Here is a 24,995-nt window from a genome sequence, read left to right as displayed (position 1 = left end):
AGCCCTGATGGAGAAGAAATGCAGGGAGAGAGAAAAACAACAACTAATAGAGAAGATATCATGATCTCAGGGCCCAGACAAGGGAACTATTCTGTTTATATGTATGTCTCAGACCATTTCATGACTTGCATCTAGATCAGTGATACTCAGACTTCAGTTCGTGAGCCGCAAGTGGCTCTTTAATGTGTCTCCTGTCGCTCTTTGCAGCACATGATATAAAAACACTGGGTGATTTAATTCTTAACCAGTCTAAGTTATTAACCAATCAAGACGCTTTTACTATTTTATTAACCAATTAATTTATCAGCTTGCACTAAATTGTTAACTTATTTGCTCTGAAAATAATATATATTATATTAAAAAAACTAACTATTTCCCTGTCATACCATTTAAATACAAATAGTACAATAGTATACTAAATGAATCAATGAATTCACACAACTCTGGCTCTTTTGGGTAATATTAACTGTTAATTTGGCTCCTGAACTACCGAGGTCTGACTATCACTGATCTAGATATAGAAGCTCTGCAACATGCAAACCGTATTCCCTTAACTGGAGAGAGAGTCTTTGCTGTGGTAACTGACAGGTTAACATGCACTACAGTGACAGTTGCAGGTAAAAGGGCTAGCGCAAGCTGATTATTACTTATTATTGGTATTACAGTTCCCCGGGGCCCTATCAGTGCCCAGGCACATTATTATGGGTGCTATACAAGCATTCAATAAAAGTGCCAATTTTGGGTACATAGATAGTATTTTGAAGAACTATTGGTCAGTCATAGCACTTGCCTATGACAAATTTCACCCTAAATCTGGAGATTTCGTATTAAAAAGTTATTAAGAGAAATCAAACAAACACTACATTAAATGTTCAAAGAGCATAAAAACAAACTGTGTATAAATTTTCACACTGATTGGCAATCTCCCTTTAGGGAAAAAACAGCAATGTAAGCCCCATTGGAAATCCCTTTTATCACCTCATTTGGAGTTGCTAATAGGAGTCTGTTCATTCCTCACAGTCAACAGCTGGCACCACTGCAGAAGCCTTTGCTTATCTTTATCTCCAGGTTTCTCAAAGAGTTCATCATGTGGGCCTAATCTTAGAAATATTGTTCTATGGACTATTTACCCTCCTATTCAAGATCAGGTAATACCTTCGTGGCAGGAACACCGAATGCTTACAGAGAAAGGGAGTAGTAGGAACACATTTATAAAATTTGAGCTGTCTTTAAAAGAATGTGGGAACTGTCAGTTCTCTGAGGACCACGATCAAGTACTCTATACTATCACCCATTCATGAAGCTCTGTCTGGGACCTGCTGGCTTAGAGGCATATACAGGGAGGGAACTCTTAATACAAATGCCTATCTTTATTTATGGTGCAGGCTTTTTCAGTAGCAGTGCCTATCAGCAGTAGAAGATCTTTCTGCCCAAGTCCTTCTTCCTTCATTCATTCTTGGGTGTAGTTAAAGCCTACAAATTGTACTGACAAAGCACAATTACAGGGAAATAATGTGAGCAAAAATAGATTGTATGAACAATTCAAAGATTATAAACAGATTTGTTCCCAATCTCCAAAAAGTACCCACCTCTCTGGTGGAACACGGCGGTCATATTGCACCTGGGAGCCATACAAACTCTTCTTCAAAGTCTAACTTCTCCATTTCCTCTGTAGTTGGAGGAGAATCTCCTGACAATCATTCCATCACATTGTTTTTAAGCTGTGCTACGTGAAAGAATCTTTTAATCTACTTAAAAGCCATATGATGTCATCCATCATCTATGACTTTAGGTCTTCCTGTGGAAAAGACAACCACAAGCAGGGGTGGCTCCAGGTCCCAGCACACCAAGATATTTTCATTTAATGTACTGACATTAATGCAGTGGAAAATTTAGCTTTCCCTTTGTGTTTCAACCAAATTTCATTTCATTCCAGCTAAGGATGCAGCGACTACAGAGGTTAAAACAGTTGGATGAAATTGTACTGTGCAGTGGATTCCCTCCTCTCTTCTGATTCTTCCCACAGTGACTTCAAAGACTCCATACTACACGACCTTCTATTATGGAAGACACTCACTCCATAATGAAATTCCAACTGCCCATATTACAATTTACCTGATAATACTCTGTTGATTTACTCAAAGTTCAAACTGCAAAATGAAGGATATCGATGCAAAAAAGTTAAAAGAAAATTAAGATAGGGTCAGACCTTAAACATTGTTGACATTATGGGTTTGCTATATATTTCTGTGCTTCAACTCTTCTCTGATCCAATCTCATCTCTGAAGTGTAACATACAGTTTAACCACAGTATAACAGCATAACAAATGTGAACTGGAAAACCTTCAGACAAAAAAGATGTGCATAGTTTTCCTCTAATGTCAAGCCTCAAGTGTCCCTGAAGGGAAATGGCAAGGTGGCTTTTCCTGCTGCTTTTCCTTTTGCTTTTGCAAAAATCTCTCCAAAACTACCTGAGGTGAGAGTTCCATTCATCTATTCCAACATACACTCATCAGCAAGTTGGGCATCTGGAGACATGTTTGGTTGCAGTGATGGAAAATGGGACTCTCTGACCAGGAGGTAAGGACCTACAGTTTCCCAGGATGATAGTGAAGAGATACCAATTATTTCATAAAAGACAAGCAGTTCAGCCTCAGTGCTAGCAGGAGAATCCATGTGGAATTATGGAGTTTTCAAATATACGACTAACTCACAAAGAAGTTTAGAAATTTAAATACCAACATTTTTAGAAGTACTAACCGAAATCAAGTAATATACTATACATGATTTAAAATGAGATGCAGTGAAATTTTAAAAGCTGTTGTTACTATTTATTCTATCTGTGCACTGTCTGTTATTTATTTGTTGTTCCTCTTTATGTATTTATCGTAGATATTTGTTACTTATAATATACTTATAAATAAATAATTATTTTATATAAAATGGTAACCTATAGTATTACTGATTTGAATTAAATACCTATTGAACCAAAAAGGAGAATAAAAAAGAAAACTCTGTAATTGTTCAGCCTTAAAACCCCAATTCCAGAGAATACTTATGCACATGACTAACTCAAAGTATGTGAGTTATCCCATTGATGTTAGTGCTTCCACTTAGGAATATGCTTAAATACACTGATAAATCAGTGTCCCAGTTTGCAGTAATTCCATATTTAAAAAAGACGGTTGCTCACCTTTGTAACTGTTGTTCTTCGAGATGTGTTGCTCATATCCATTCCAGGCAGGTGTATGCGCCGCGCGTGCACGTCTGCCGGAAACTTTTTACCCTAGCAACTCCAGTGGGCCGGCAGGTCGCCCCCTAGATTGGTGCCAGTATGGCACCAGATATATACCCCTGCCGGCCCACCCGCTCCTCAGTTCCTTCTTGCTGGCTACTCCGACAGTGGGGAAGGAGGGCAGGTGTGGAATGGATATGAGCAACACATCTCGAAGAACAAGAGTTACAAAGGTGAGCAACCGTCTTTTCTTCTTCGAGTGATTGCTCATATCCATTCCAGGTAGGTGATTCTCAAGCCTTACCTAGGCAGTGGGGTCAGAGTGAGAGGTCGCGGCCTGGAGTACTGCAGAGCCAAAGGCCGCATCATCTCTGGACTGCTGAACCAGGGCGTAATGGGAAGTGAATGTGTGGACCGATGACCAGGTCGCCACCCTACAAATCTCTTGGATCGGTACGCGGGCCAGGAAAGCCAGCGATGATGCTTGTGCTCTGGTGGAGTGAGCAGTCACACAGCCCGCTGGAACGTGGGCCAGGTCGTAGCAGGTCCTGATGCAGGAGGTAACCCAGGAAGATAGCCTCTGGGAGGAAAATCGGCAGCCCCTTAACCCGGTCTGCTACCGCCACAAATAACTGGGGGGACTTGCGGAAGGGTTTGGTCCTGTCCACATAAAATGCTAGCGCCCGACGTACATCTAGCGAGTGGAGCTGTTGCTCTCTGCGGGATGAATGGGGCTTTGGGAAAAAGACTGGGAGGAAAATCTCCTGATTAACATGGAAAGCTGAGACCACCTTGGGAAGAAAGGCAGGGTGAGGCCTCAGCTGTACCTTGTCTTTATGGAAGATGGTATACGGCGGGTCCACTGTGAGGGCCCTCAGTTCGGACACTCGTCTAGCTGAGTAATGGCCACTAGGAAGGCGGTCTTCCACAAGAGGTAGAGCAGGGAGCAAGTAGCTAATGGCTTGAATGGAGGGCCCATGAACCGAGTTAGGACCAGGTTGAGGTCCCATGAAGGGGCTGGAGGGCGGATTTGTGGATAGAGCCGCTCCAGTCCCTTCAGGAATCTCACCACCATAGGGTGGGAGAAGACAGAACAACCATCCATTCCCAGGTGAAACGCGGAGATGGCCGCTAGGTGGACCCGGAGGGATGACAACGCTAGACCCTGGGTCTTGAGGGACCAGATGTAGTCTAAAATAGTGGTGACGGGAGTCTCCATAGGGCGAAGAGCTTTCTCTGAACACCAGCAGGAGAAACGCTTCCACTTAGCTGAGTAAGTCGCCCTGGTGGAAGGCTTTCTACTGCCCATGAGAACCTCCCGAACCGGGGTAGAACAGCGCAGCTCGGAGCCTGTCAACCACGCAGGAGCCACGCCGTAAGGTGTAGAGACGGAAGGTCTGGGTGACATAGCCTGCCGTGGTCCTGGGTGATCAGGTCCCGATGTAGGGGCAGGGTAACTGGGTTGGCTACTGAGAGGTCCAGCAACATGGGGTACCAATGCTGTCTGGCCCATGCTGGAGCTATGAGAATCACCCGGGCTCTGTCTCTGCGCACCTTGAGGAGAACCCTGTGTATCAGTGGAACGGGAGGGAATGCGTAACACAGGTGGGCTGTCCATGGGATCAGGAATGCATCTGCTAGAGACCCTGGTTTCCGACCCTGGAAAGAGCAGAATGCTCGACACTTCCTGTTCTGCCTGGACGTGAAGAGGTCCATCCGGGGACGACCCCACCTCTGGAAGAGTGAGAGGGCGACGTCCGGACGGAGGGACCACTCGTGCAAACGGAAGGATCTGCTCAGCCGATCCGCCAGAGTGTTCCGCACTCCCGGGAGATAGGAGGAGGAAAGGTGAACCGAATGGGCTATGCAAAACTCCCAGAGGCGCATTGCCTCGAGACACAGGGGAGAGGATCTGGTGCCGCCCTGCTTGTTGATGTAAAACATGGTCGTCGTGTTGTCGGTGAACACCGCGACACAACGACCTTGAAGGAGATGGACAAACACTTGACAAGCAAGGTGGACCGCTCTCAACTCTCGTATGTTGATATGGAGGTTGATCTCTTGAGGTGTCCACAAGCCCTGAGTTCTCTGGGTGCCACAGTGCGCTCCCCAGCCCAGATCTGAGGCGTCCGTGGTCAGGGATGCCGAGGGTTGGGGCGGATGGAACGGGAGCCCCGCACAGACCATGGACCGGTCCAGCCACCAGCGAAGAGAGTCCAGTACCCTCTGAGGAACGGTGACGACTGTGTCCAACGAATGTCTGGCCGGCCGATACTGCGCAATGAGCCATGACTGAAGAGGCCTCATGCGGAGATGGGCATATGCCGTTACGAATGTACAGGCTGCCATGTGGCCTAGAAGGGCCAGACATGTTCGCAGAGAGGTCAGCAGGGCCGCCTGCAAATGTAGAATGATGGCCGACAGCGACTGGAACCTGGGGAAGGGTAGCAAGGCCCTGGCCAGGGTAGAGTCCAGAACGGCCCCGATGAACTCTATCCACTGCGTGGGGAGCAGAGTAGACTTGTCCACATTGATGACGAGGCCCAAGGCAGCAAAGAGGGTGCTGATCCTGTCAACATGGATGCGGACCTGCAGCTCTGACGTGCCTCGGATCAGCCAGTCGTCCAGGTAGGGGAAGACGTGAATGCGGCAACGTCGAAGGTGTGCGACAACGACTGCCATGCATTTCGTAAACACCCTCGGGGCCGTAGAGAGGCCAAGCGGAAGGACCGCAAACTGATAATGTTGGCGGTCGACCACAAAGTGGAGAAAACGTCTGTGTTGGGGGGCAATGGAGATGTGAAAGTAAGCGTCCTGCATATCGAGGGCGGCGTACCAGTCTCCGGGATCCAGGGATGGGATGATGGTTCCAAGGGATACCATGCGGAACTTCAATTTCACGATATACTTGTTGAGTTCCCGCAGGTCGAGGATGGGCCTGAGGCCGCCCTTGGATTTGGGGATTAGAAAGTAGCGGGAATAAAACCCCTTGCCCTTCTCGTTGTCGGGAACTGCCTCTACGACTCCCTTGACAAGGAGCGCGTGTACCTCCTGACGGAGGAATTGCTCTTGAGAGGGGTCCCTGAAGAGGGACGGGGAAGGGGGGGGGCGAAGAAAACTGCAGGCGATAACCGGCCTGCACCGTATGCAAGACCCAACTGTCCGACGTTATTCGGGTCCACGCCGGGAGGAAAAAAGAAAGGAAAACTGCAGGGAGGGATCCAGAGGGGAAACTGGTACTGCGCCCTCGGGCGCACCTTCAAAAGGAAGGCTTAGGCCCTGGAGGGGCCTTGGCGGAGCCTTGGTTCTGCCCCGCTTGGCCACCGGACTGCCTGCGGCGGTTGTTCCTGCCGCGGCGCCTAGAGAGGTCCTGCCTTGGGCGGAACTGGGGGTACGGCCGCCGCTGCTGCTGCTGGTTTTGCTGCCGGAATGGCCTGCGCTGCGTCGCAGGCGTGTGCATGCCGAGCGACCGTATTATGACCCTGTTGTCTTTGAGGTCTTCTAGTCTCGGGTCTGTTTTATCAGAAAACAGGCCCTGGCCTTCAAAGGGGAGGTCCTGGATTGTATGTTGGAGCTCCGGCGGAAGGCCAGAGACCTGCAGCCAGGAAATTTGGCGCATCGTGAGCCCCGAGGCCAGGGTCCGAGCGGCCGAGTCAGCAGCATCAAGGGAGGCCTGTAGCGATGTTCTTGCTACTTTCTTGCCCTCGTCCAGGATGGTGGAAAATTCCTGGCCGGCGTCCTGAGGCAAGAGCTCCGCGAACTTCCCCGCCGCTACCCACGAGTTGAAGGAGTAGCGGCTGAGGAGGGCCTGCTGGTTTGAGACCCAGAGCTGTAGCGCCCCCGCCGAATAGACCTTGCGGCCCAGGAGGTCCATCCTTCTCGCCTCCTTCGACTTGGGCACTGGGGCCTCTTGCCCGTGGCGCTCCCTGTCGTTCACCGACTGGACCACTAACGAGCAGGGTGTCGGGTGAACATATAAGTATTTATAGCCCTTCGAGGGGGCCATGTACTTTCGTTCCACCCCTCGAGCGGTCGGAGGGATGGAGGCCGGTGACTGCCAGATGTTATTGGCGTTGGCCTGGGTTGTCTTTATAAAGGGCAGGGCCACTCTGGTGGGCGCATCGGCGGAAAGGATGCTCACCACCAGGTCCTCAATTTCAGACACCTCCTCCGCTTGCAAGTCCAGGTTCTGTGCCACCCGGCGGAGAAGGTCTTGGTGCGCCCTAAGATCCAGCGGGGGAGGACTGGAGGACGAGGTACCCGCCACTGCCTCATCCGGAGATGAGGACGAGGAAACCCCCGGCAACAAAGTGTCCACGGGGTGGTCCGTGTGGGGCAGCACCTCCATCCCTGGAGGGAGCTCTGAGTCTAGGTGACTGGACCTGCCATCCACTTCCGGAGAGTGAGGGGGTCTCGATACCATCGCCTCTGGAGGTCTGCGTTCCCCCATAGGTCAGGGGGTAATGTGTTGCGGGCCCTGGGCCTGGGAATACGCCCAAGGGGTCCAAAACCCCCACTGCTGAGGCCCTCGCTCTTGTGGGGGAGGGTCCTGGAACAGGGCCGAGTGCGTGCCCTGGCCCATGGCATAGGCGCTGTCAGTCTGGGAAGAGACCGACGGCTCCCGAGACGGCCACAGAGGCGCTGAGCCTGATTGGTATACGACTCTGTGCGCCGAGACCGACGCTCTCCTCGGTGCCGAGGCTCGGTGCCACGATGCACATCGGTGCCGGGATCGGGATCGGGAACGGCGTGATGACCGATGCCGGGATCCGGATCCGGATCGGGAGCGATGTCGGTGCCGGGAGCAGGACCACGACCTTCAATGAGTGCGGTACCGGGACGGCAGCGGAGACCGGGACCTGCCACCGGCGCGGTGCCGGGAGGTTGACCGGGATCGGGACCTACCACCGGTTCGGTGCTGGGAGGTCGACCGAGGCGCCAAATGCCGAGGTGAACGGCTCCTGGAGTCTCGGTGCTGGCGGTGAGACGAGCCCGACCGGGACCGTGCAGATGGCGATCGGTGCCGCGACTACGACCGGTACCCCCTGGGAGAGCGGTGCCAGGACTCAGAGCGGCGCCCCGAGCGCGAGCGTTCACGCCTCCGGGGTGATCGGTGCCGGGGCTCGGGAGACAGCGCTCGAAGCATCGGTTTACCCCTGGAGGTTACCCGTCCCGGGGGTGCCGTCTGAGGCTGCGATGGCTCCGTCATCGCGATCAGGTCCCGAGCCGAGGCAAAGGTCTCCAGCGTAGACGGTACCCGGAGCTCGACCACTGATCTTAAGGGGGAGCTAGGAGGGGCTGGACTTGACGGACCTTCCGGGCCCGGAGTTGACAGCAGTCCTGCAGGCGGTGCCGCGGCTAGGGTAGGTGCCGGGCGGTCCACTCGGGCCTGCCTGGATGGTGTTGCAGACGTCGAGGGACGAGAGTCTGCTCCCGGTGCCGGAGATGGTCGGTGCCGGGGAGTCTTGCTGGTGCTGGCGCAGTCCGGTGCCGGAGTAGAACTGGCTGACTGCGCCGACGGTGCCGGAGACAGAGCCGCTTCCATAAGGAGAGCGCGGAGTCTTTGGTCTCTCTCCTTCTTCGTGCGAGGCTTAAAAGCCTTGCAAATGGATCACTTTTCGCTGATATGCGATTCCCCCAGGCACGTAAGGCACGCGTCATGGGGATCGCTCGTAGGCATCGGCTTCTTGCACGCCGAGCACTGCTTGAAGCCCGGCGAGCCAGGCATGGGCCCGGTGCCAGGTGCCGGGGAGGGCAACGGCCCACCCGCAAGCGATGTTAGACAACTATATTACAAGATTTCAACTAACTACTAACGAACAGTCTATCTACTAACTAACTATGAACTATTTACAACGAAAGACGATGAACAAATACAGGAGAGCTAGGGACGTGGAGGTCAGCAAGCCGCACTCCACAGTTCCAGCGGTAAGAAGGAACTGAGGAGCGGGTGGGCCGGCAGGGGTATATATCTGGTGCCATACTGGCACCACTCTAGGGGGCGACCTGCCGGCCCACTGGAGTTGCTAGGGTAAAAAGTTTCTGGCAGACGTGCACGTGCGGCGCGTACACCTACCTGGAATGGATATGAGCAATCACCCGAAGAAGAATAATCATTACAGAATGGTAATTAGCTTTTCCATTCAAACAGACCGCACCTGAATACCTGAATTCTGCCTCCTTTTACTATTCTACTTTTTACCAGGTTATTTTCCCCCAAAAAAACTTGTCAATTTGGATGTTTGGTGTAGTAGACGATTGTGTTGGAAGAGGCTAGATAGGTGCCCTTTCCCCCAGTAAGCAAGATTGCATGAACCCCTTAACACACACCAATTGTTAGTTTGTAATTAGCCTGCCCATACCCCATCATTCAGGTTAATGTGCATTCACATACCCTCTCGACCCACCAAAATCAAGTCAGGTTTGTATGTATCCAGCACCTACCCAATACATTTACTAGCACTGCCCTCAATATTAAGTCTGTGCTCACATGCACTCTTATCAGGTTTGTGGCCCACTGCCTGATCCCATTACCTCTGTGGGGCACAGGCTAAATTCATTCTTGGGCGTACATCACAAACAAAATTCCATGTGAATAATAAGGGCAGGAATAGGCCATTTTGTATTAAGATTATCAAAGTTTCTCATTGTCACCTCTAAAACACAGCTTCCCATTTGGTGGAATATGTCAATCAGAAACTATCTAGGAAGAATATGGAATTCTTCTGAAAAAGTCTAACAACCCCAAGTATTCAGTGCTGTGGGAAAACTATTCCCCTTCATTCCATCAGACCTTTAATAAAAAATGGGGAATGCTGAACGCAGTGTTCAGCTGAGCTCTTTGACAATATCACCCATATCATAAGGAGCAGCCATGCCTGTGGGGAATCCCAGCTAACATTTCTTAAAAGTGAGGAAAGAAATTTTCATATCTCCCTCTGAGATTCTCCCACAGCCTTCCACTCAATGGGAGGAGGAAGGAGGGGCGGGTTCGTCCATTGACTTCCTCATTGAAGTGGCTGTCATTCCATCTCCAGACTCAGCAGATTCTAAGGTTTCTGCACAGATCAAAAAGGTCTCTTCAAACACAAAGATCTGCAGCATCTGTCTCAGCTCTGGTCCAATTAGAGTCCCTGCCCCAGTCTTTCCAAGTAGTATTTTCCGGAGCTGTTCCAGCCTGCATGCAGTTGCCTTAGACAACCTTTTAAAGAGTTATTGTTGGGCAGCTGGAATTAGGGTGACCATATGTCCCAATTTATTAGGGGCAGTCCCGATATTTGGGGCTTTATCTTATATAGAAACCTATTACCCCTCACCCCTGACCCGATTTTTCACACTTGCTGTCTGGTCACCCGAGCTGGGATATCAACTGGAAAGTCTCTGAAGCTTGGATTGGACTTCCTCAGCTAGGGCAAGTATGCAACTCATGCCTGGTTGGTGTGGTGATCTGTCGCCCTCTAGTGGCACCTGAACCATTTTGAGATTGATGAGTCTGCTACAGCCTTGGCTTAAGAGGCATGTGGCTTTCAGCTCCTACAGTCGAGGCTTATACACTAAGGTTTGAATGTTCCAGGTTCAATCCTTCCTGCTGACAACTGGGATCTGTTGGCATTATAAGTGGGGGCTTGTCTGAGATGTCAACTGGGAAGTCTTTGAAGCTCAGAATGTGCTTTAACATGAACTCTCCCAGATGTACACCCAGAGGAGTTTACCTCTTCCAGGGGCCATGTAGTAAGTGTAGATTATAACACCCAGACACTTTGCACAGGATTCTAACACACTATTGCTATTTACTTAATCACACAGAAAATATACAGATTAAACAAAAATTGTAAACCCTATATGCAATTCCCTGCCTCAGTTTCCTCAACACTCTAGGCCATTGTATAGGCCTGGATCAGGGTCACTTGGGGTCATCCAACATCCTTCTGTTGCAATGCATCACTTATATGCACAAAAGCAGAGCCTTCTCTCCCAGACATGGCCAGTTTATCCCCTTCCTTCCTCTTGCCCAAATGTCCTATGGGTCTTCCCCTAGTGATTTCTTTTAGAACCTTTTGTTTTTGTCATCTGTCTCTTTGTCAGCCTTCAGCAGCTTTCCACTCCTAACCCCCATTCTCCTTAACACCAGGTTGGCCAAACTGGTTTCTCAACTTGGGCACTTTACTAAGCCTAACGATGTTAGAACACAGTTTTAAAGTTGTGTCCCCCATTGTCCTCAGCCAAATGAGTACCTGCAGGAGGTCCTGTCCAACAGGATGAGTACACATAGAAAGAGGTTTCCTATTTAAGAAATTTAATGACAACAACTACATAATATCAACTAGAATTCCCATGTCTTATAGACAGACCCCACCCCACCTCACCCATCCGACACACACACAAACAAATCAAACCATATGAATCAGGCTTCCGTACACTCAAGTCAGCAATTCTATCCCTTAGTTTTCTGAACAACTGGTGCCACCCCTCCACACCTTCCAAATCAGGCTTGTGTGGTTCCTTGCCACCAACAATCAGTTTGGTGTACAGAACGTGTTCAACTTTCAGTTATAACATCAACAACGCCTAAAAATTACCTAAACCCAACATTTAAAATTCTAGCAATAAACCTGCAGTTTGCATCAGATCTAGTGAGCATCCACCTCTCTTCCAAGTTTGGTGCACGTGGATAGTAGTTCTGAAGAGCCATCAGTCAACCGTAGCACTCCAACAACATATTTCATCTCCAGCCTAAACATTTGAGACTTCTTAAAGATTTATGAAAATAGGCGAATGGCTGATACAATTATGCTGCTAGACTATGTGCCTTTACTTCCATTCCTTTCTTATTTTAGCTTTTCTTGTTTAGATTCAGATTTTAAAATTTCTCTCTCTTTCATATGAATATTATCTCCTGAAGCTTCAACTTGCCAGGAAATGCACACAGAGAACTTGCACTGGAGTGAATGCGAGATTGGGGTGCAGAGCCTCTGGTATGATTGGTCCCTTTAAAGTGACACTGCATTCTTTAAAGTGACAATTCAAAATAGTTTAGGCAGAACTCTAGATTATGATCAAACAAAGTACTTGAGGTGATGGGGCAGGGAGATGTAAAAGAAGTGACATGAATAGATATGTTTGTTTTCTTCTTTTCCTTTTTAAAAATTAATATGAAAAAATTCCTTTTCATTTTTTGGGTTGAAAACCGTTCCCCTTCACTGATGGAAATTCCAAAATGACAGCCTAGTGCTATGGTATGAAAAACAGAAAGTGGAACGCTAGAGGATGCAAACTTCATTCATCAGACCACTTGAATTTCAATGTCCAAACTCAGTGAAATGCACATTGAAAAAAGAATAAAGCTTGAATAGTGAAAAGGCAAACACGTTTGAAAGTGACATTCATTTATGTCAGTCGCTCTAGCATATTTATTACCAGCCAGACAATCTTTTTGGACAACTCCTTTGCATGTCACTGCACTAGATCACTGGGAACTACTCAGAAGTACCCGAGAAGACAGCATGTTCATACCCTTCCAGCATAGCAGGGTTTTCTGATTTTGAGTGTGACACTAGAGAGGGAAAGTTTCCCATCTGCTGGCAAAGTGAAGGAACAGCAGCTTTACACATCACTTCTTTGCACATCTCTTATCTGCAGAGTCCAGCAAAAAGAACCTCTGCAGTAGTTTCCCCCCATCTGCCAAAATTAATTGTTATCACTTAAAAACATGGATAGTCTTGCTGATGTAACAGACATTCAGACCTGCCTAGCAGTGCTAACTACAGGAACTTGGGAGTAGACAGACAAGTCCCTACTCTAACCTATAACTGGATGACATTGTTAATCATCATACTCTTTTTACCCTTTAAATATTTTTTTATCTAAGAGGACAGGGGGAACCTAAGGAAAGAAATGTAGGGATTTTTTAATATTAAAAAAGCTAATGACTGTGATTTTGTTTTTCTAATGACTTGTTCGCTTCCACTAAATAAAAAGAAGGAAACTGAAAGTGAAAACCTCAAGCCGGAAAAACCTTGAAAAGAAGAAAGTGATGAAAGAAAAATCTTTTCCTACAGAATACTTAAATTCAAAGACATGGGTCAAAAACACAAAAGTCTACAAAAGACCCTGAACAGGCGCCAGTTGCTCAAGTTCTACACAAAGACAGAGAATCTAAGACATCATCATGATCAGCAGGAGTTTGCTGCAATTTTGCCTCATGCTGCTCTTCTCCAGTGAAATCTCATGTCTGGACTGTAACAGGATTCATGTTCTGCAAACCAGAATGAACAGAGAGAGTTTAGAGCATCTGGAGAAAATGGGTGGAAACTTTCCCTTCCAATGTCTAAATGAAAAGACAGTTTTCAAGCCCAGAGATATCCTCAAGATCCGACTGTCCCAGCAAGAGAATGCCAAGGTAGCCATCCTGCAGATCCTCCAAGAACTCTTCCATATCTTTAACAACAATCTCACCCAAGCTGCCTGGAAAGGGACTTCCATAAAGGAATTCCAAAATGGTCTTCACCAGCAGATTGAGAAACTGGGGATTTGTTTGAGTGCTGAAAAAGGAAAGGAGATAACCTACCCAGGAAATGAGAACCTCCTGCTCACCAGCCTCAAAATGAAGAGATACTTCCAGACAATCAATGATTTCCTGAAAGAAAAGCAATACAGCCAGTGTGCCTGGGAGATTATCCGTGCAAAAATATCCAGATGTTTTCTAATTCTTGATGTACTGACAGATCGGCTTAAAAATGAAGGTACCATATTTGCATTTTTCTAGGGAAACTAAATTGTATTGTTTCAATAAAACAACTGAAGAGAGATGAATGGTGGTTCTATAAGTTATATTACGTAGGTCCCAATCTTTCTTCCATAGTAATTTCAGCTATTTCAAACTCATGTTAATAAAACTGTTTTAGGAGTAGCATATAGTTTAGTGCTTTCATTCCACACACGCAATATTCCACGTGAAAAACATAGAACTACATCATAACTGCTAACTCAAAAAGAACAGCAAGACGCCTCCCTCCAACAACTGCCTAGTAAAACAACATTCCAGTCAGGACACCAGAAAACAGAGGGTCTGTGTCCACACACTTCAATCCCTCCATCCAATTCTGTTAGTTACCTCTACACAAAGAATGGTCAAGGGTACTTATCCTGTTTTTTTTGTTCCATTTACCCCTACATTTCAAGAGTTTTTGTAAAAAAAAGAATTGTCACAAGATTATAAGTGCAGTAAGGCTCAGGATTTATGAGTTGACATCTGGTTAGAAAAATAGGAACTCTATATGACATTTGAAACTGTGTATGTATGTTTGCATCATTCTCCTTTTTCATTCCAGCACGTGATACTTCAGGTAATGATGCTATGAAAACCGCTGAGTGAAACTGCACCTTCACTGGAGTCCATCATTTCTAAGTTGATTCTACAAGCAGTACCTTTCCAGACTCTTATCAGTTTGCCCTGCGTTAAACAAGGGACCAACTCCTACAGAACCCCAATTGCACAATTTATATACTTCTTGCCATTACCAGATTGATTTACTCACATGAGAAAATGTAAAACAAAAGATATTGCTGAAAATAGGCCAGAAGACAAGGTAATATTTGAACTGAAGGAGAAAAACCTTATGATTTCCAAATCATTCATGTTACGCGTTTGCTCAGAATTTGCCTTGGGCTGCTCTTAAAAATGAAGTCGTACCTCTGAACAGTAACAGACTTTGCTTCAGCATCACAGATGCGAAGTAGGACAACTGCCAAACAAAACAGAGAATAATTTTCCTATAAAGTCAGAAAGAAGAGAGAGACTTAATGTGGTCCCAAAAGTTTCTCAAGCCCAGAGAGACCCAGAAAGAGACTGCCACATTAGCTAACCAGGAGTTCCTTCAACAGATTTCCTATATCTATTGCCACATTTTCTCCCTAGCTGCCTGGAATGACAGTTGCATTCAAAGATTCTAACATAGACTCATAAGAAAATGGAACTTCTGGAGATCTGTTTCGCTGCAAGAATAAAAAACAAAAAAGAACTTCACAATTTCTAGGTCATTTATAATTAGGGGCACTCGAATTTTAAACTATTGCTAACCTATATTCTCTTCCTGCTCTGTGAAAATTATTTTCAGACAATTTTACTGGATTTGTAACATTTCGGTATTGATCAACTATTTATTTATAATATTTATTTATTGCTCTTATTTATCATTTTCAGAGATATTTTATATTTATAAATAAATATTTATTTATACCAAATAGCATCCGATAGCAGCAGTGATTTGCAGTAATTACATATTTAAAAAAGTAAACACCCAATAAAAAATCTTCTCTTGTTCTGCCTTAAGACTCCAGTTCAGCAAAGGACTTCTCAACATTTGCCTAACCTTAAGTACATGAGCCTCCCTTGACATCCGGGTTAACATTGAGAACCTGTTGAAATACACTGTAAATATAAATCCTGATTCAGCAGTGACTCCATAAGAAAAACAGATATGGTAATTTGTTTTACTACTCCAACAGACCACAAACCACAACTTCAACTCTGCAGTTGTTGCATTTCTGCCTGCTACCAGATTATTTTTCCCCAACATTACAAATGTTGGGTGTTTGATGCAGTAATTCATTGTGATGAAATAGACCAGTTTGGTAAAGACTGATGAAAGGGGTGTTGGAAAAACTGGGAGTCCAAGGGGAAGAATTCAGGCTGTTGTGGTACAAAGTTGCTTGTCCATTCCTCTTTCTCTCCCTCCCTTCCTCCCATTAATGAGATATGTGGGCAAACTGCCTCCCTAGCAGTCAAGTTTCCAAGTGCTCAGACTCCCTATCTGCCACCAATCAGGCTTGTGGGGGCCTAATTTTCCCCCTTCATCAGTCAGGCTAGGGTACACTTGACTCACAGCGTCAACAGCATCAAGTTTATACGTAACCATCCATCCTGTCAGTTAGGTTTGTAAACAGCTGGTGCTGCATCCTTTTGCCCTTTCCCTGCTGGCCCAAAATCAAGCCTATATGTTCATGAACTGCATATTCCACCAACAACCACTAGTTTATGAGCACAGTGCATCAAAATTTCAGTTGTAATGTGAATAATGACTAAAAATTACCCTAAAGACAATAGTTAAAATTAATTGAAAAACAAAAACAAAACAAAACTAGCCAGTGCACCAGATCTAATGAGGATCTACCTCTCTAGCAAGTTTGGGTCTGTAGAGAGTATTTCTGAAGAACTGCTACTCAGTTATAGCACTGCCTAGGACAGAGCCTAAATCTGGAGGTTTCTTATTAAAAAGTTATTCAGAGAAATCAAACAACCATTCCATTAAATGTTCAAAGAGCATGGAAACAAACTGTGTGTGAATTTTCACACTTTTTGGCAACCTGCCTTTATGAGGAAAAACAGGAATGTATGCCCCATTGGAAATGAATGTCAGGAGGCTCCACTCTGCATTATAGGGATCATGAAGTAGTTAGACTTTGCTGAAGAGTTTATATGGCTCCCAGGTGCTATATGACTTCCGTGTTCCACCAGAGAGGGGGATACATTTTGGAGGGTGTGAACCAATCTGTTCAGAATCCTTGGCTTGTTCATACAGTCTATTTTGGCTCTCATCATTTACATATTAATTGTTTTTGTCAATATGACCTGTAGGCTTCAACTACACCAAAGAATGAATGAAGGCAGAGAGAGTTGGGCAGGAAAGAACATCTATTGGTGATAGCTAAAGCTACTGAAAAAAACCTGTATCAGAAGACATGATAAGTGTTTGTTTTAAGAGTTAACTTTTTGTACGTGCCTCTAAACCAGCAGGTCCCAGACTGAGGTTCATTATTCCATGGTTGTACATGTAGTACTGGATGGTGGTATTCAGAGAACTGACAGTTCCCACTTTCCTTTAAAGACACTTCAAATTACATAAATGCGTTCTTAGTATTACCTTTCTTTGTAAGCATTTGGTGTGCCTGCCACAAAGGTGTTACCTAATCTTGAATGGGAGGGGAAACGGTCCATAGAACAATTTTGGTAAGATTAGGCTGACATCATGAAATGCTTGAGAATCCCTGAGATAAAGACAAGCAAAGGCTTCTGCATTGATGCCATCTGTTGACTTCAAGGAATTTACAGAGGCTTCTATTAGTGACACCATAGTTTGGGTTGCCTTTGCTTGTCTTTATCTCAGTGCCCCAGCCCAATGTGAGTATGCTCACTGCAGGCCCCACATATGGGTCATAACTGTATGGAGAACAACCCAAAAGGGAACTATGTGCAAAAGCATCTGACTCCATGGCACTTCATCTCACCCAACACAGGATTCCACATGGCACAGGTAAGTCATATGCAGAGGGCTCTATCCCTGTATGCATAGGCATCGACTTTCCCTTGTGCTGGGGATGCTCGACCAGCACCAGCTTGGCTCCAGGCACTACCCCCACTCCACCTCTTCCCTCAAGGCCACACCACTGCCCCCACCTCACCTCTTCTCACCCCCACTCCATCCCTGCCCCACGTCTTCCTGTTCTGCCCCTTCCCCCAAACTTGCTACATTCTCGCTCCTCCCTCTTCCCCGCCAACCTCCTGCACATCTTGAAATGGCTGATTGCAGCAGGAGGGAAGTGCAGGGAGGGAAGGGGAAGTGCTGATACAGCACCAACCATTTTTTTCCCCTGGGTGCTCCAGACCCACAGCACCAATGGAGTCATCACCTATACCTGCACAGATCCTTTGCAGCAGGCTCTGAGGCCTTTTTTAACTAATTTTCCTCAATTAATAACTAGTTGTTTGCATACTTGCTGCAGGGCACTTGGAACTAGGGGTGCGCAGCTTAAAGTAATTTTAGCAAGTGAATGCATGGTTTACATCATATATGGAGTTTACATTTTGATCAGTGGGCTTTCAGAACCCTCATTATAAAAATTGTTCCAGCACCCCTGAACTGCTGTTAACATGCAGATTTACTGAAAGACATGATCTGGCTTTCCCCTATTGCCCTGGGTTTACTTTGTTACCTTAGCCTCTCCTTCTAGTATTCATACTACTTATTTCCCTCTCTCTTGTACATTTTTCCTTGGGACTTCACCCTGGTGTGGAATACACATCCCCAACATCCATGGAAAGTAATGGGAGAATGGGGAGCGTAGCCCATGGCAATCTGGGGGCACTGGTAACTCTGCTTTCTCTGCTTTATAGAAACCTTCATATAGTTTTATTTCTTATAAAAGTGCAGGAAGACTTGGGACACTAACCAAATTAATATGCACAGAAATGTTTTCATGGTTTCTTCATGTGATTTTTCTTTTTTAATTTCAATGAAAATAGGGCTCTTTTTGTTGAATTAAAACACATTTCCCAGCCATGATGGAAACTGCAGCACAACAGATTGTGCTAGACTTTAGAACCAGAAAATGAAATGTGACCACAGAAAGTGAAAAGAGTTAAACAACCAGATGAGTTTCCCTGCCCAAGTCAAGGGGAAAGCAAAAGTTAAAAGACAAGGAACCAGCAAAAATTGTGAACATTGAATTTGATTTTTAAACTACCTCAAACCTATTCAATGTTGGGGGATAGACCTATTCTGATGCATTCCATCTGACCTTTAATAAAAAAAGGGCAATGCTGAGCACAGAAATCAGTTGAGCTCTTTGACAATATCACCCGTATCATAAGGGACAGCCATGCCTGTGGGGAATCCCAGCTTGCTTTTCCTAAAAGAGAGTTAAACTCTGTAAATATCCCTCACTTAGGTTCTCCCACATCCTTCCACTGGTGGGCAGAAGTAAGGACGGACAGATTTGTCCCCAGTCTTCCTCATGGAAGCGGCTGTAGTTCCATCTCCAGACTCACCAGAGTCTATGGTTTCTGTGCTGATCGAAAAGGTCTCACCACACAGAGATCTGCAGCATCTGTCTCAGCTCTGGTCCCATTAGACTGTTCCGCCCCGCATCTTTTCAGTGCCAAGTAGTCTCTTCCAGGGTGGCTGCAGGCTGCAATTACCTCAGACAACCTTGTTACTTGTAATTTTTTGTGCAGCTGGTTAGTGAGATGCACCTTGCAGAGCTGCAACAGGACTGCCCCTACCCAAAGCAAGTCTGCTCAGTCCAGGCCCCTGACACAGACCATAATCCTACGGAAAACAATCCATAGGGTCCCAGGAAAGAGGGAATGATGGGTGAAGGCAACAGACCCTACTCCACCTCAGCCCACATCACACACGCTTCCATGTGGAGCAGCTGAGATGCTCACACCAGAGTTCTATTCCGTCATGAAGCCCCTGGGGCAGATTCTGTGGCTTTTGTAACTAACATTCCTCAAACACTATACTAATTCTGTTCACAGCACATAGACACATACAGATTTACTGAAATAGATTTTGTTTTTTCATTAGCCTGTATTTACTCTGCTACCTCCATCTTTCCTGCTAGTATTCATATTATTTAACTAATTTCACTGGCTCTTCAGCATTCCTGGGACTTGCTCTTATTGTGTGATGTGTACCCCAAACCGCCATTTGGGGTGCATACCCCATGGCAGGACTGGGGCTCTGGCACATTAGATATACATGCTTTCTCTTCGTAAACAGGCTAAGGAAATGTGGGCTAAATAAAAAGACCGTAAGGTGGGTGCAAAACTGGTTAAAAACTGTCCTCAAAGGGTAGGTATCAATGGTTTTCTGTCACCTGAAAGGACATATCTACTTAGGTCTCGCGGGAGTCTGTCCTGGCTCCAGTACTATGCACAATCAGCAAGATGAAATTCAATGGAGACAAGTGTGGTAACTAGATAAGCATCACTATGAACTGCATATGAGACACCAAAGTCATGCAGTTGCAAAAAAGACAAATGTTAATAGCAGTGTCACATGGGAGGTAATTGTTCTACTTTATTCAGCAGTGGTGAGGCCTCAGCAGGAGTATTACGTTCACTTTTCTTCAACAAACTTTAAGAAATATGTGGAGAAATTTGAGACAGTCGGGGAGACCAAATGATAAAAGGCTTAGAAAACCTGACCTATAAGGAAAAGTAAAAAAAAACAACAGGTGTGATGTTACATCCCATATTCTTTATGGAAATATGCTTAAGATATGGATATCACACAATTAAGATATATGTTATGCAAGATGGGTCTTGTAAGGTATCATCAGAAAGGTTATGATTTACTGAATGTGATTATCCAATTTGTATCCATGTATTATTTCTGTATCTAAGGTTAGAAATATTGACTATGTAACAATTACAACTGTGTGTGTATTTGGGAGACACCCACCAGACAACAAGCCATCAGCCTTGATGAGCTATTAGGAAGAAACAATAAGACTTTGAAGATCCTAATCTCTCTCCTTCCTGAGAGGCATCCTGGGAGGTAGCTGTGATAGTTCTAGGTTAGGTGGTTCTGTCACCTGGTACTAAACACCATCTTGGACTTCCAGTAATTTTCCACTAAAAGGAGTGGGAGGTCAAGACTGGGAAATAAGATTTACATAAGGTGGGAATCTTTTATTTAAGGCTGAGGTATAAGGCAAACAGGACTCTTCTCCATTGCTTTCCTGACCAAGAAGAAAGACTGCTGAAAGTAGCTGAAGAGACAAAGGAACTGAGTGGTGGGAAAGGCACGGGCTGAGTCCAGACTAAGACAGGAGTCTAGTCTGTGAAGAGAAATAACTGGAACTCTAAGCTACAGAAACTCTGCAACTTGCCTAAAACAACATTTAGGGTGAGAAATTATTTCTTGAAACCAATCTCTTTAAGACTTGAGCTCTGTATGTGTCCTTGGTTTTATTTGCTTGGTAATCTGCTTTGTTCTGTTTGCTATCCCTTATAATCACTTAAAATCTGCCTTGGAGATCAGACTAGATGATCATAATGGTCCCTTCTGACCTTAAAGTCTATAAGTTGTACATATCCACGTTGAGGGAGGGGGTGAATTTACGAGCTTATGTTGTATAGATTTCTCTACAGTGCAACACGATATTATCTTGAGTGTACTTTCCAGAGGGGAGCTGCACTTATGTGCTGGGCAATTTTCTAGCTGCATATCATCACAGAGCTGTTTGCAGACTCTGTGTGATTCTACAGCTGGTGTGTCTCTACCTGTGTGTGTGCTGCCAAGGACTGGAGAGCCTAATTCAGCAACATGGGGAGAGGGATCCCAGGCTACTAGAGCAGGCAGCTTCAGTGAAATCCCAGCAAATCACAGGGCATCCCAGAAGGAGGTCTGACTTAGGACACCAGGCTTATTTAGTCTTGGGGAAAGATGATTGAGGGGGAACCTAGTAACAATCTTCAAATGTTACAGTTTGTTATAAAAAGGATGGTGATAAATTTTCCTCAATGCCCACCAAAGTGAGGACAAGTAGTAGTTTTTGGCTTAATATGCAGCAAGGGAGATTTAGATCAGATATTGGAAAAAACTTTCTAACTACAAGGATAGTTAAGCAGTGGAATAGGCTACCACGAGAAGTTGCGGAGGCTTTTAAGAACAAACAGGTTAGGCAAATGACTGTCAGGGATGGTTAAGGTATACTTGGTCTTGCCTCAGCACAGGAAACTGGACTAGATCTCTGGTTCTCAACCAGGGGTCTGGATCCCCCTCGGGGGGGTCGCAAGCAGGTTTCAGGGGGGCCATCAAGCAGGTCCAGCATTCGATGCACTGGGGCCCAGGGTAAAAAGCTAAAGCCCAGGGCTCAGAGCCCCATCACCAGGGGCTGAAGACAAAGCCTAAGCAATATAGCTTCATGGGGGCTCCTGTGGCATGGGGCCCCAGACAGCTGTCCTGCTTGCTACCCTCTAATGCTGGCCCTGGCTTTTATACACAGAAAACCAGTTATTGTGGTACAGGTGAGCCATGGAGTTTTTATAGTATGCTGGAGTGGGGAATGTGGCTCAGAAAGATAAAGGTTGAGAACCCTTGGACTAAAAGACCTCTTGAGATCCTTTCTAGCCCTATATTTCTATGATTCTTTTAAGAGTTCCAGTCAAATAGTTGAAGCAAAAATGGTGAATTTGTTAACAAGCAAATGCATGGGGAGCCTAGGAGCTCTACCCAAATTAATATGAACACAAACATTTTCATGTTCTCTTTAAGGAAATCTTCTAATTACAGTAAAAATTGTTTTACTCCAAAAAAGTAAAACAATCTTCCCTGCAGTGATTGAAATTCCAACACAAACAGTCCATGCTAGGGCATGAGAACCAGAAAATGAAATGTGACCACAGAAAGTTAAGAGGATTAAACAAACCAGAAGAATTTCCCTGTCCAAGCCCAGGGAAAGGCAAAAATTAAAAGACAAGGGACCAGCAGTAATGGTTAACACAAATTTGATTTTTTTTAATTCTTTTGAATTATATTCCAGCAACACACTTATTAAAAATACATAGCATGTCTTCACTTCATAACCTCCTTTTAATCACACTGTAAACCACATCCATCCAGGTAGGTACATCTCTACAAAATGTATTACTAATTGCATTGTATTCACAGATCTGTTGACAGTAAATGAAGGTTCCTTTTCTCAGTGTCCATGTAATGAGGCGACAACTCACCCTGCAGTGCCTCCTGCTGGTCATCCTGGGAATTAGCTCGCCAGCCTCTGGAACGCCCTCTGCAGGCCGATGTCTTGCCTTGGCATTGCCCCCCACCACGTGTCCCTCCCACCTCCCAGACCCCAGTGCCCCTTCTCTCAGGGTTCTGCCCCCTGCAGTATCCCAGTTTCACTGGGTCTCCCCTCCCCAGGGAACCCCCAACCCTCTATCCCCACCTCACCTCAGTCTTCAGCTACTGCAAGTCACCATCTAGCCCTTACTCACTGGGGAGGACTGCAATATAATTGTCACTCATCATTGGCAAGGAGGGTTTGGACCTGCTACCTCCTTGGGCTGCCCCTCTGCAACCCCAATACCCTTCTTGGCCTTTAACAAGGCCTGCAGCCTGGGGATTTTCCAGACCTGAGCTCCCTAGCTCCTCTGGCCTTTCCCCAGCCCTGCTCCACTTTAAGTCCCCTGCTCAGCTCCCAGCAGTCAGGCTCATCCCTCTCAACATCTAGAGATACTTTGCCTGAGCTCCAGCCTAGCAACCCCTTTATATGGCCAGCTGCGGCTGCTTCCCCAGTCAGCCTTTCCCCAGCCACAGGGCTGCTTTTAACCCCTCTTCAGGGCTGCTTTTAACCCCTCCAGGCCAGAGCAGGGTAACCATCCCACTACAGTCCAAGATATCAATTTTTTCTGGCATCAACAACATTTTAAATGTACTTCTTAAACTGTATGAAATCTGAAAAGTGCAGATTAACCAATATTTCCTGAGGGCCTGAGATTTTACTCCCATAGTTACTCCTGGATTAAGCAATTTTAAATATACCTACACTATTTCCTTCTCTCAAATGAAGCAGGGTATGAAGGAGAATTAACAGTTGATAGAAGTCTTATGATTTTCACTGCCTATCCAGAAAGGGAACAGTTTCCTCTTGCTGGTTAAGTGGATGAAATATAGATTTACAAATAAAAGTATAGTTCAAAATGCATCTGTGAGCTTAAAATCAGACTGATAAAAATATAGTACTGTGGTTAGCATGGTTAGTAACTAATTGCCTTTAGATATTTGCTCAGTTTTTAGTTTTTACCTAACTGTAGGTTCAGCCTGGCATCAGAGAAACAAGGTAGTTTCTCTTTAACTTGTGTAGCATCACCAATAATACTGACTTTACAAACAAAATTCTTGCCTTAGGAACACCAGTGATTATCTTAATGGTCTTACACAGATGAAACTCGGGTGTTTGATGAATGTTTGCCTGGTACTGCTCTTCTCCACTGAAATCTCATCTCAGCTCTGTACCATGCTTCATTTCCAGTAGAACAAAGTGAACAAAGAGAGCTTAGAGCTTCTGAAGAAAATTAGTGGAAATTTCCTCTCACAATTAGTAAATGAAATGATAACTTTCAAGCCCACTCAGGATGTTGTCCAACTCCAGCTGTCCCAGAAGGAAAATGCTGATGCAGCAATCCAAGAGATACTCCAAGAAATCTTCACTATCTTTAGCAAAAATCACACCCGAATAGCCTGGGATAGGAGCTCCATAGCCAGGTTCCAAAATGGACTTTATCAGCAAATTCAGCCATTGGAAGTACGTTTGGGTGCACAGATAGAGTTAACTAGCCTGGAAAATGAGGACCTCCAGCTCACCAGTAAGAGTGAGAAAATACTTCCAGAGGACAGACGCTTTCCTGAAAGAAAAGCAATACAGCTCGTGTGCCTCAGAGATCATCCACGTTGAAGTGCAGAGATGTTTTCTGCTGATGGAGAAACTTAGTAAAAGGCTTAAAAAATAATGTACAGTACAAAACTTTTGCCTACAGTAACTGAATTAACATTACTTTCAATTATACTGCTGAACAGAGGTAGCCAATAATATTTTAAGTGTTATTAAATAGGACCTAGTCCTTCTACCACATAATTATTGGCCAAATTGCAACTGATATCTACTGCAGCAACATCAGGCTCTTCCCATCTTGTGCTGAAAATGGCTTTGTAATTACATAGATTTGTAATAGCATTTGGAAGTATTTCTACTATTATTTATGTTTGCACATGTTTGTAAACCACCATATGTGAGATGGTCTTATGCAGTGGCTAAATGGAGAACATGCAATAAATTGTCAAGTATCAGAGGGGTAGCTGTGTTAGTCTGGATCTGTAAAAGCAGCAGAGAGTCCTGTGGCACCTTATAGACTAAGACATTTTGGAGCATGAGCTTTCGTGGGTGAATACCCACTTCGTCGGATGCAAAA

The 24,995-nt window shown here is 45.5% G+C and overlaps 1 protein-coding gene across 1 annotated transcript; it reads left to right on the top strand.

Annotated features, from left to right (window-relative positions):
* Nucleotides 1-13,403: 13,403 nt before the first annotated feature.
* On the top strand, nucleotides 13,404-24,481 carry LOC115653539 (interferon beta-like). The gene is made up of 2 exons (XM_030566931.1): nucleotides 13,404-13,977; nucleotides 24,129-24,481. The coding sequence occupies exons 1-2, from the start codon at nucleotides 13,404-13,406 to the stop codon at nucleotides 24,479-24,481; spliced, it is 927 nt and encodes a 308-aa protein (XP_030422791.1).
* Nucleotides 24,482-24,995: the final 514 nt, after the last annotated feature.

Source organism: Gopherus evgoodei, chromosome 6, assembly GCF_007399415.2.
Source record: "Gopherus evgoodei ecotype Sinaloan lineage chromosome 6, rGopEvg1_v1.p, whole genome shotgun sequence".
NCBI lineage: Eukaryota > Metazoa > Chordata > Testudines > Testudinidae > Gopherus > Gopherus evgoodei.
The sequence above is the reverse complement of the archived record's forward strand: the minus strand, read 5'-3'. Positions and strand labels throughout refer to the sequence as shown.

What these genes read in the sequence shown, in the direction of transcription:
- LOC115653539 (XM_030566931.1), top strand. Translation starts at nt 13,404, where the DNA reads ATGATCAGCAGGAGTTTGCTGCAATTTTGCCTCATGCTGCTCTTCTCC. An exon ending in AGATCGGCTTAAAAATGAAG is followed by an intron (nt 13,978 to 24,128) that starts GTACCATATTTG and finishes TCTCACAATTAG; the next exon opens with TAAATGAAATGATAACTTTC.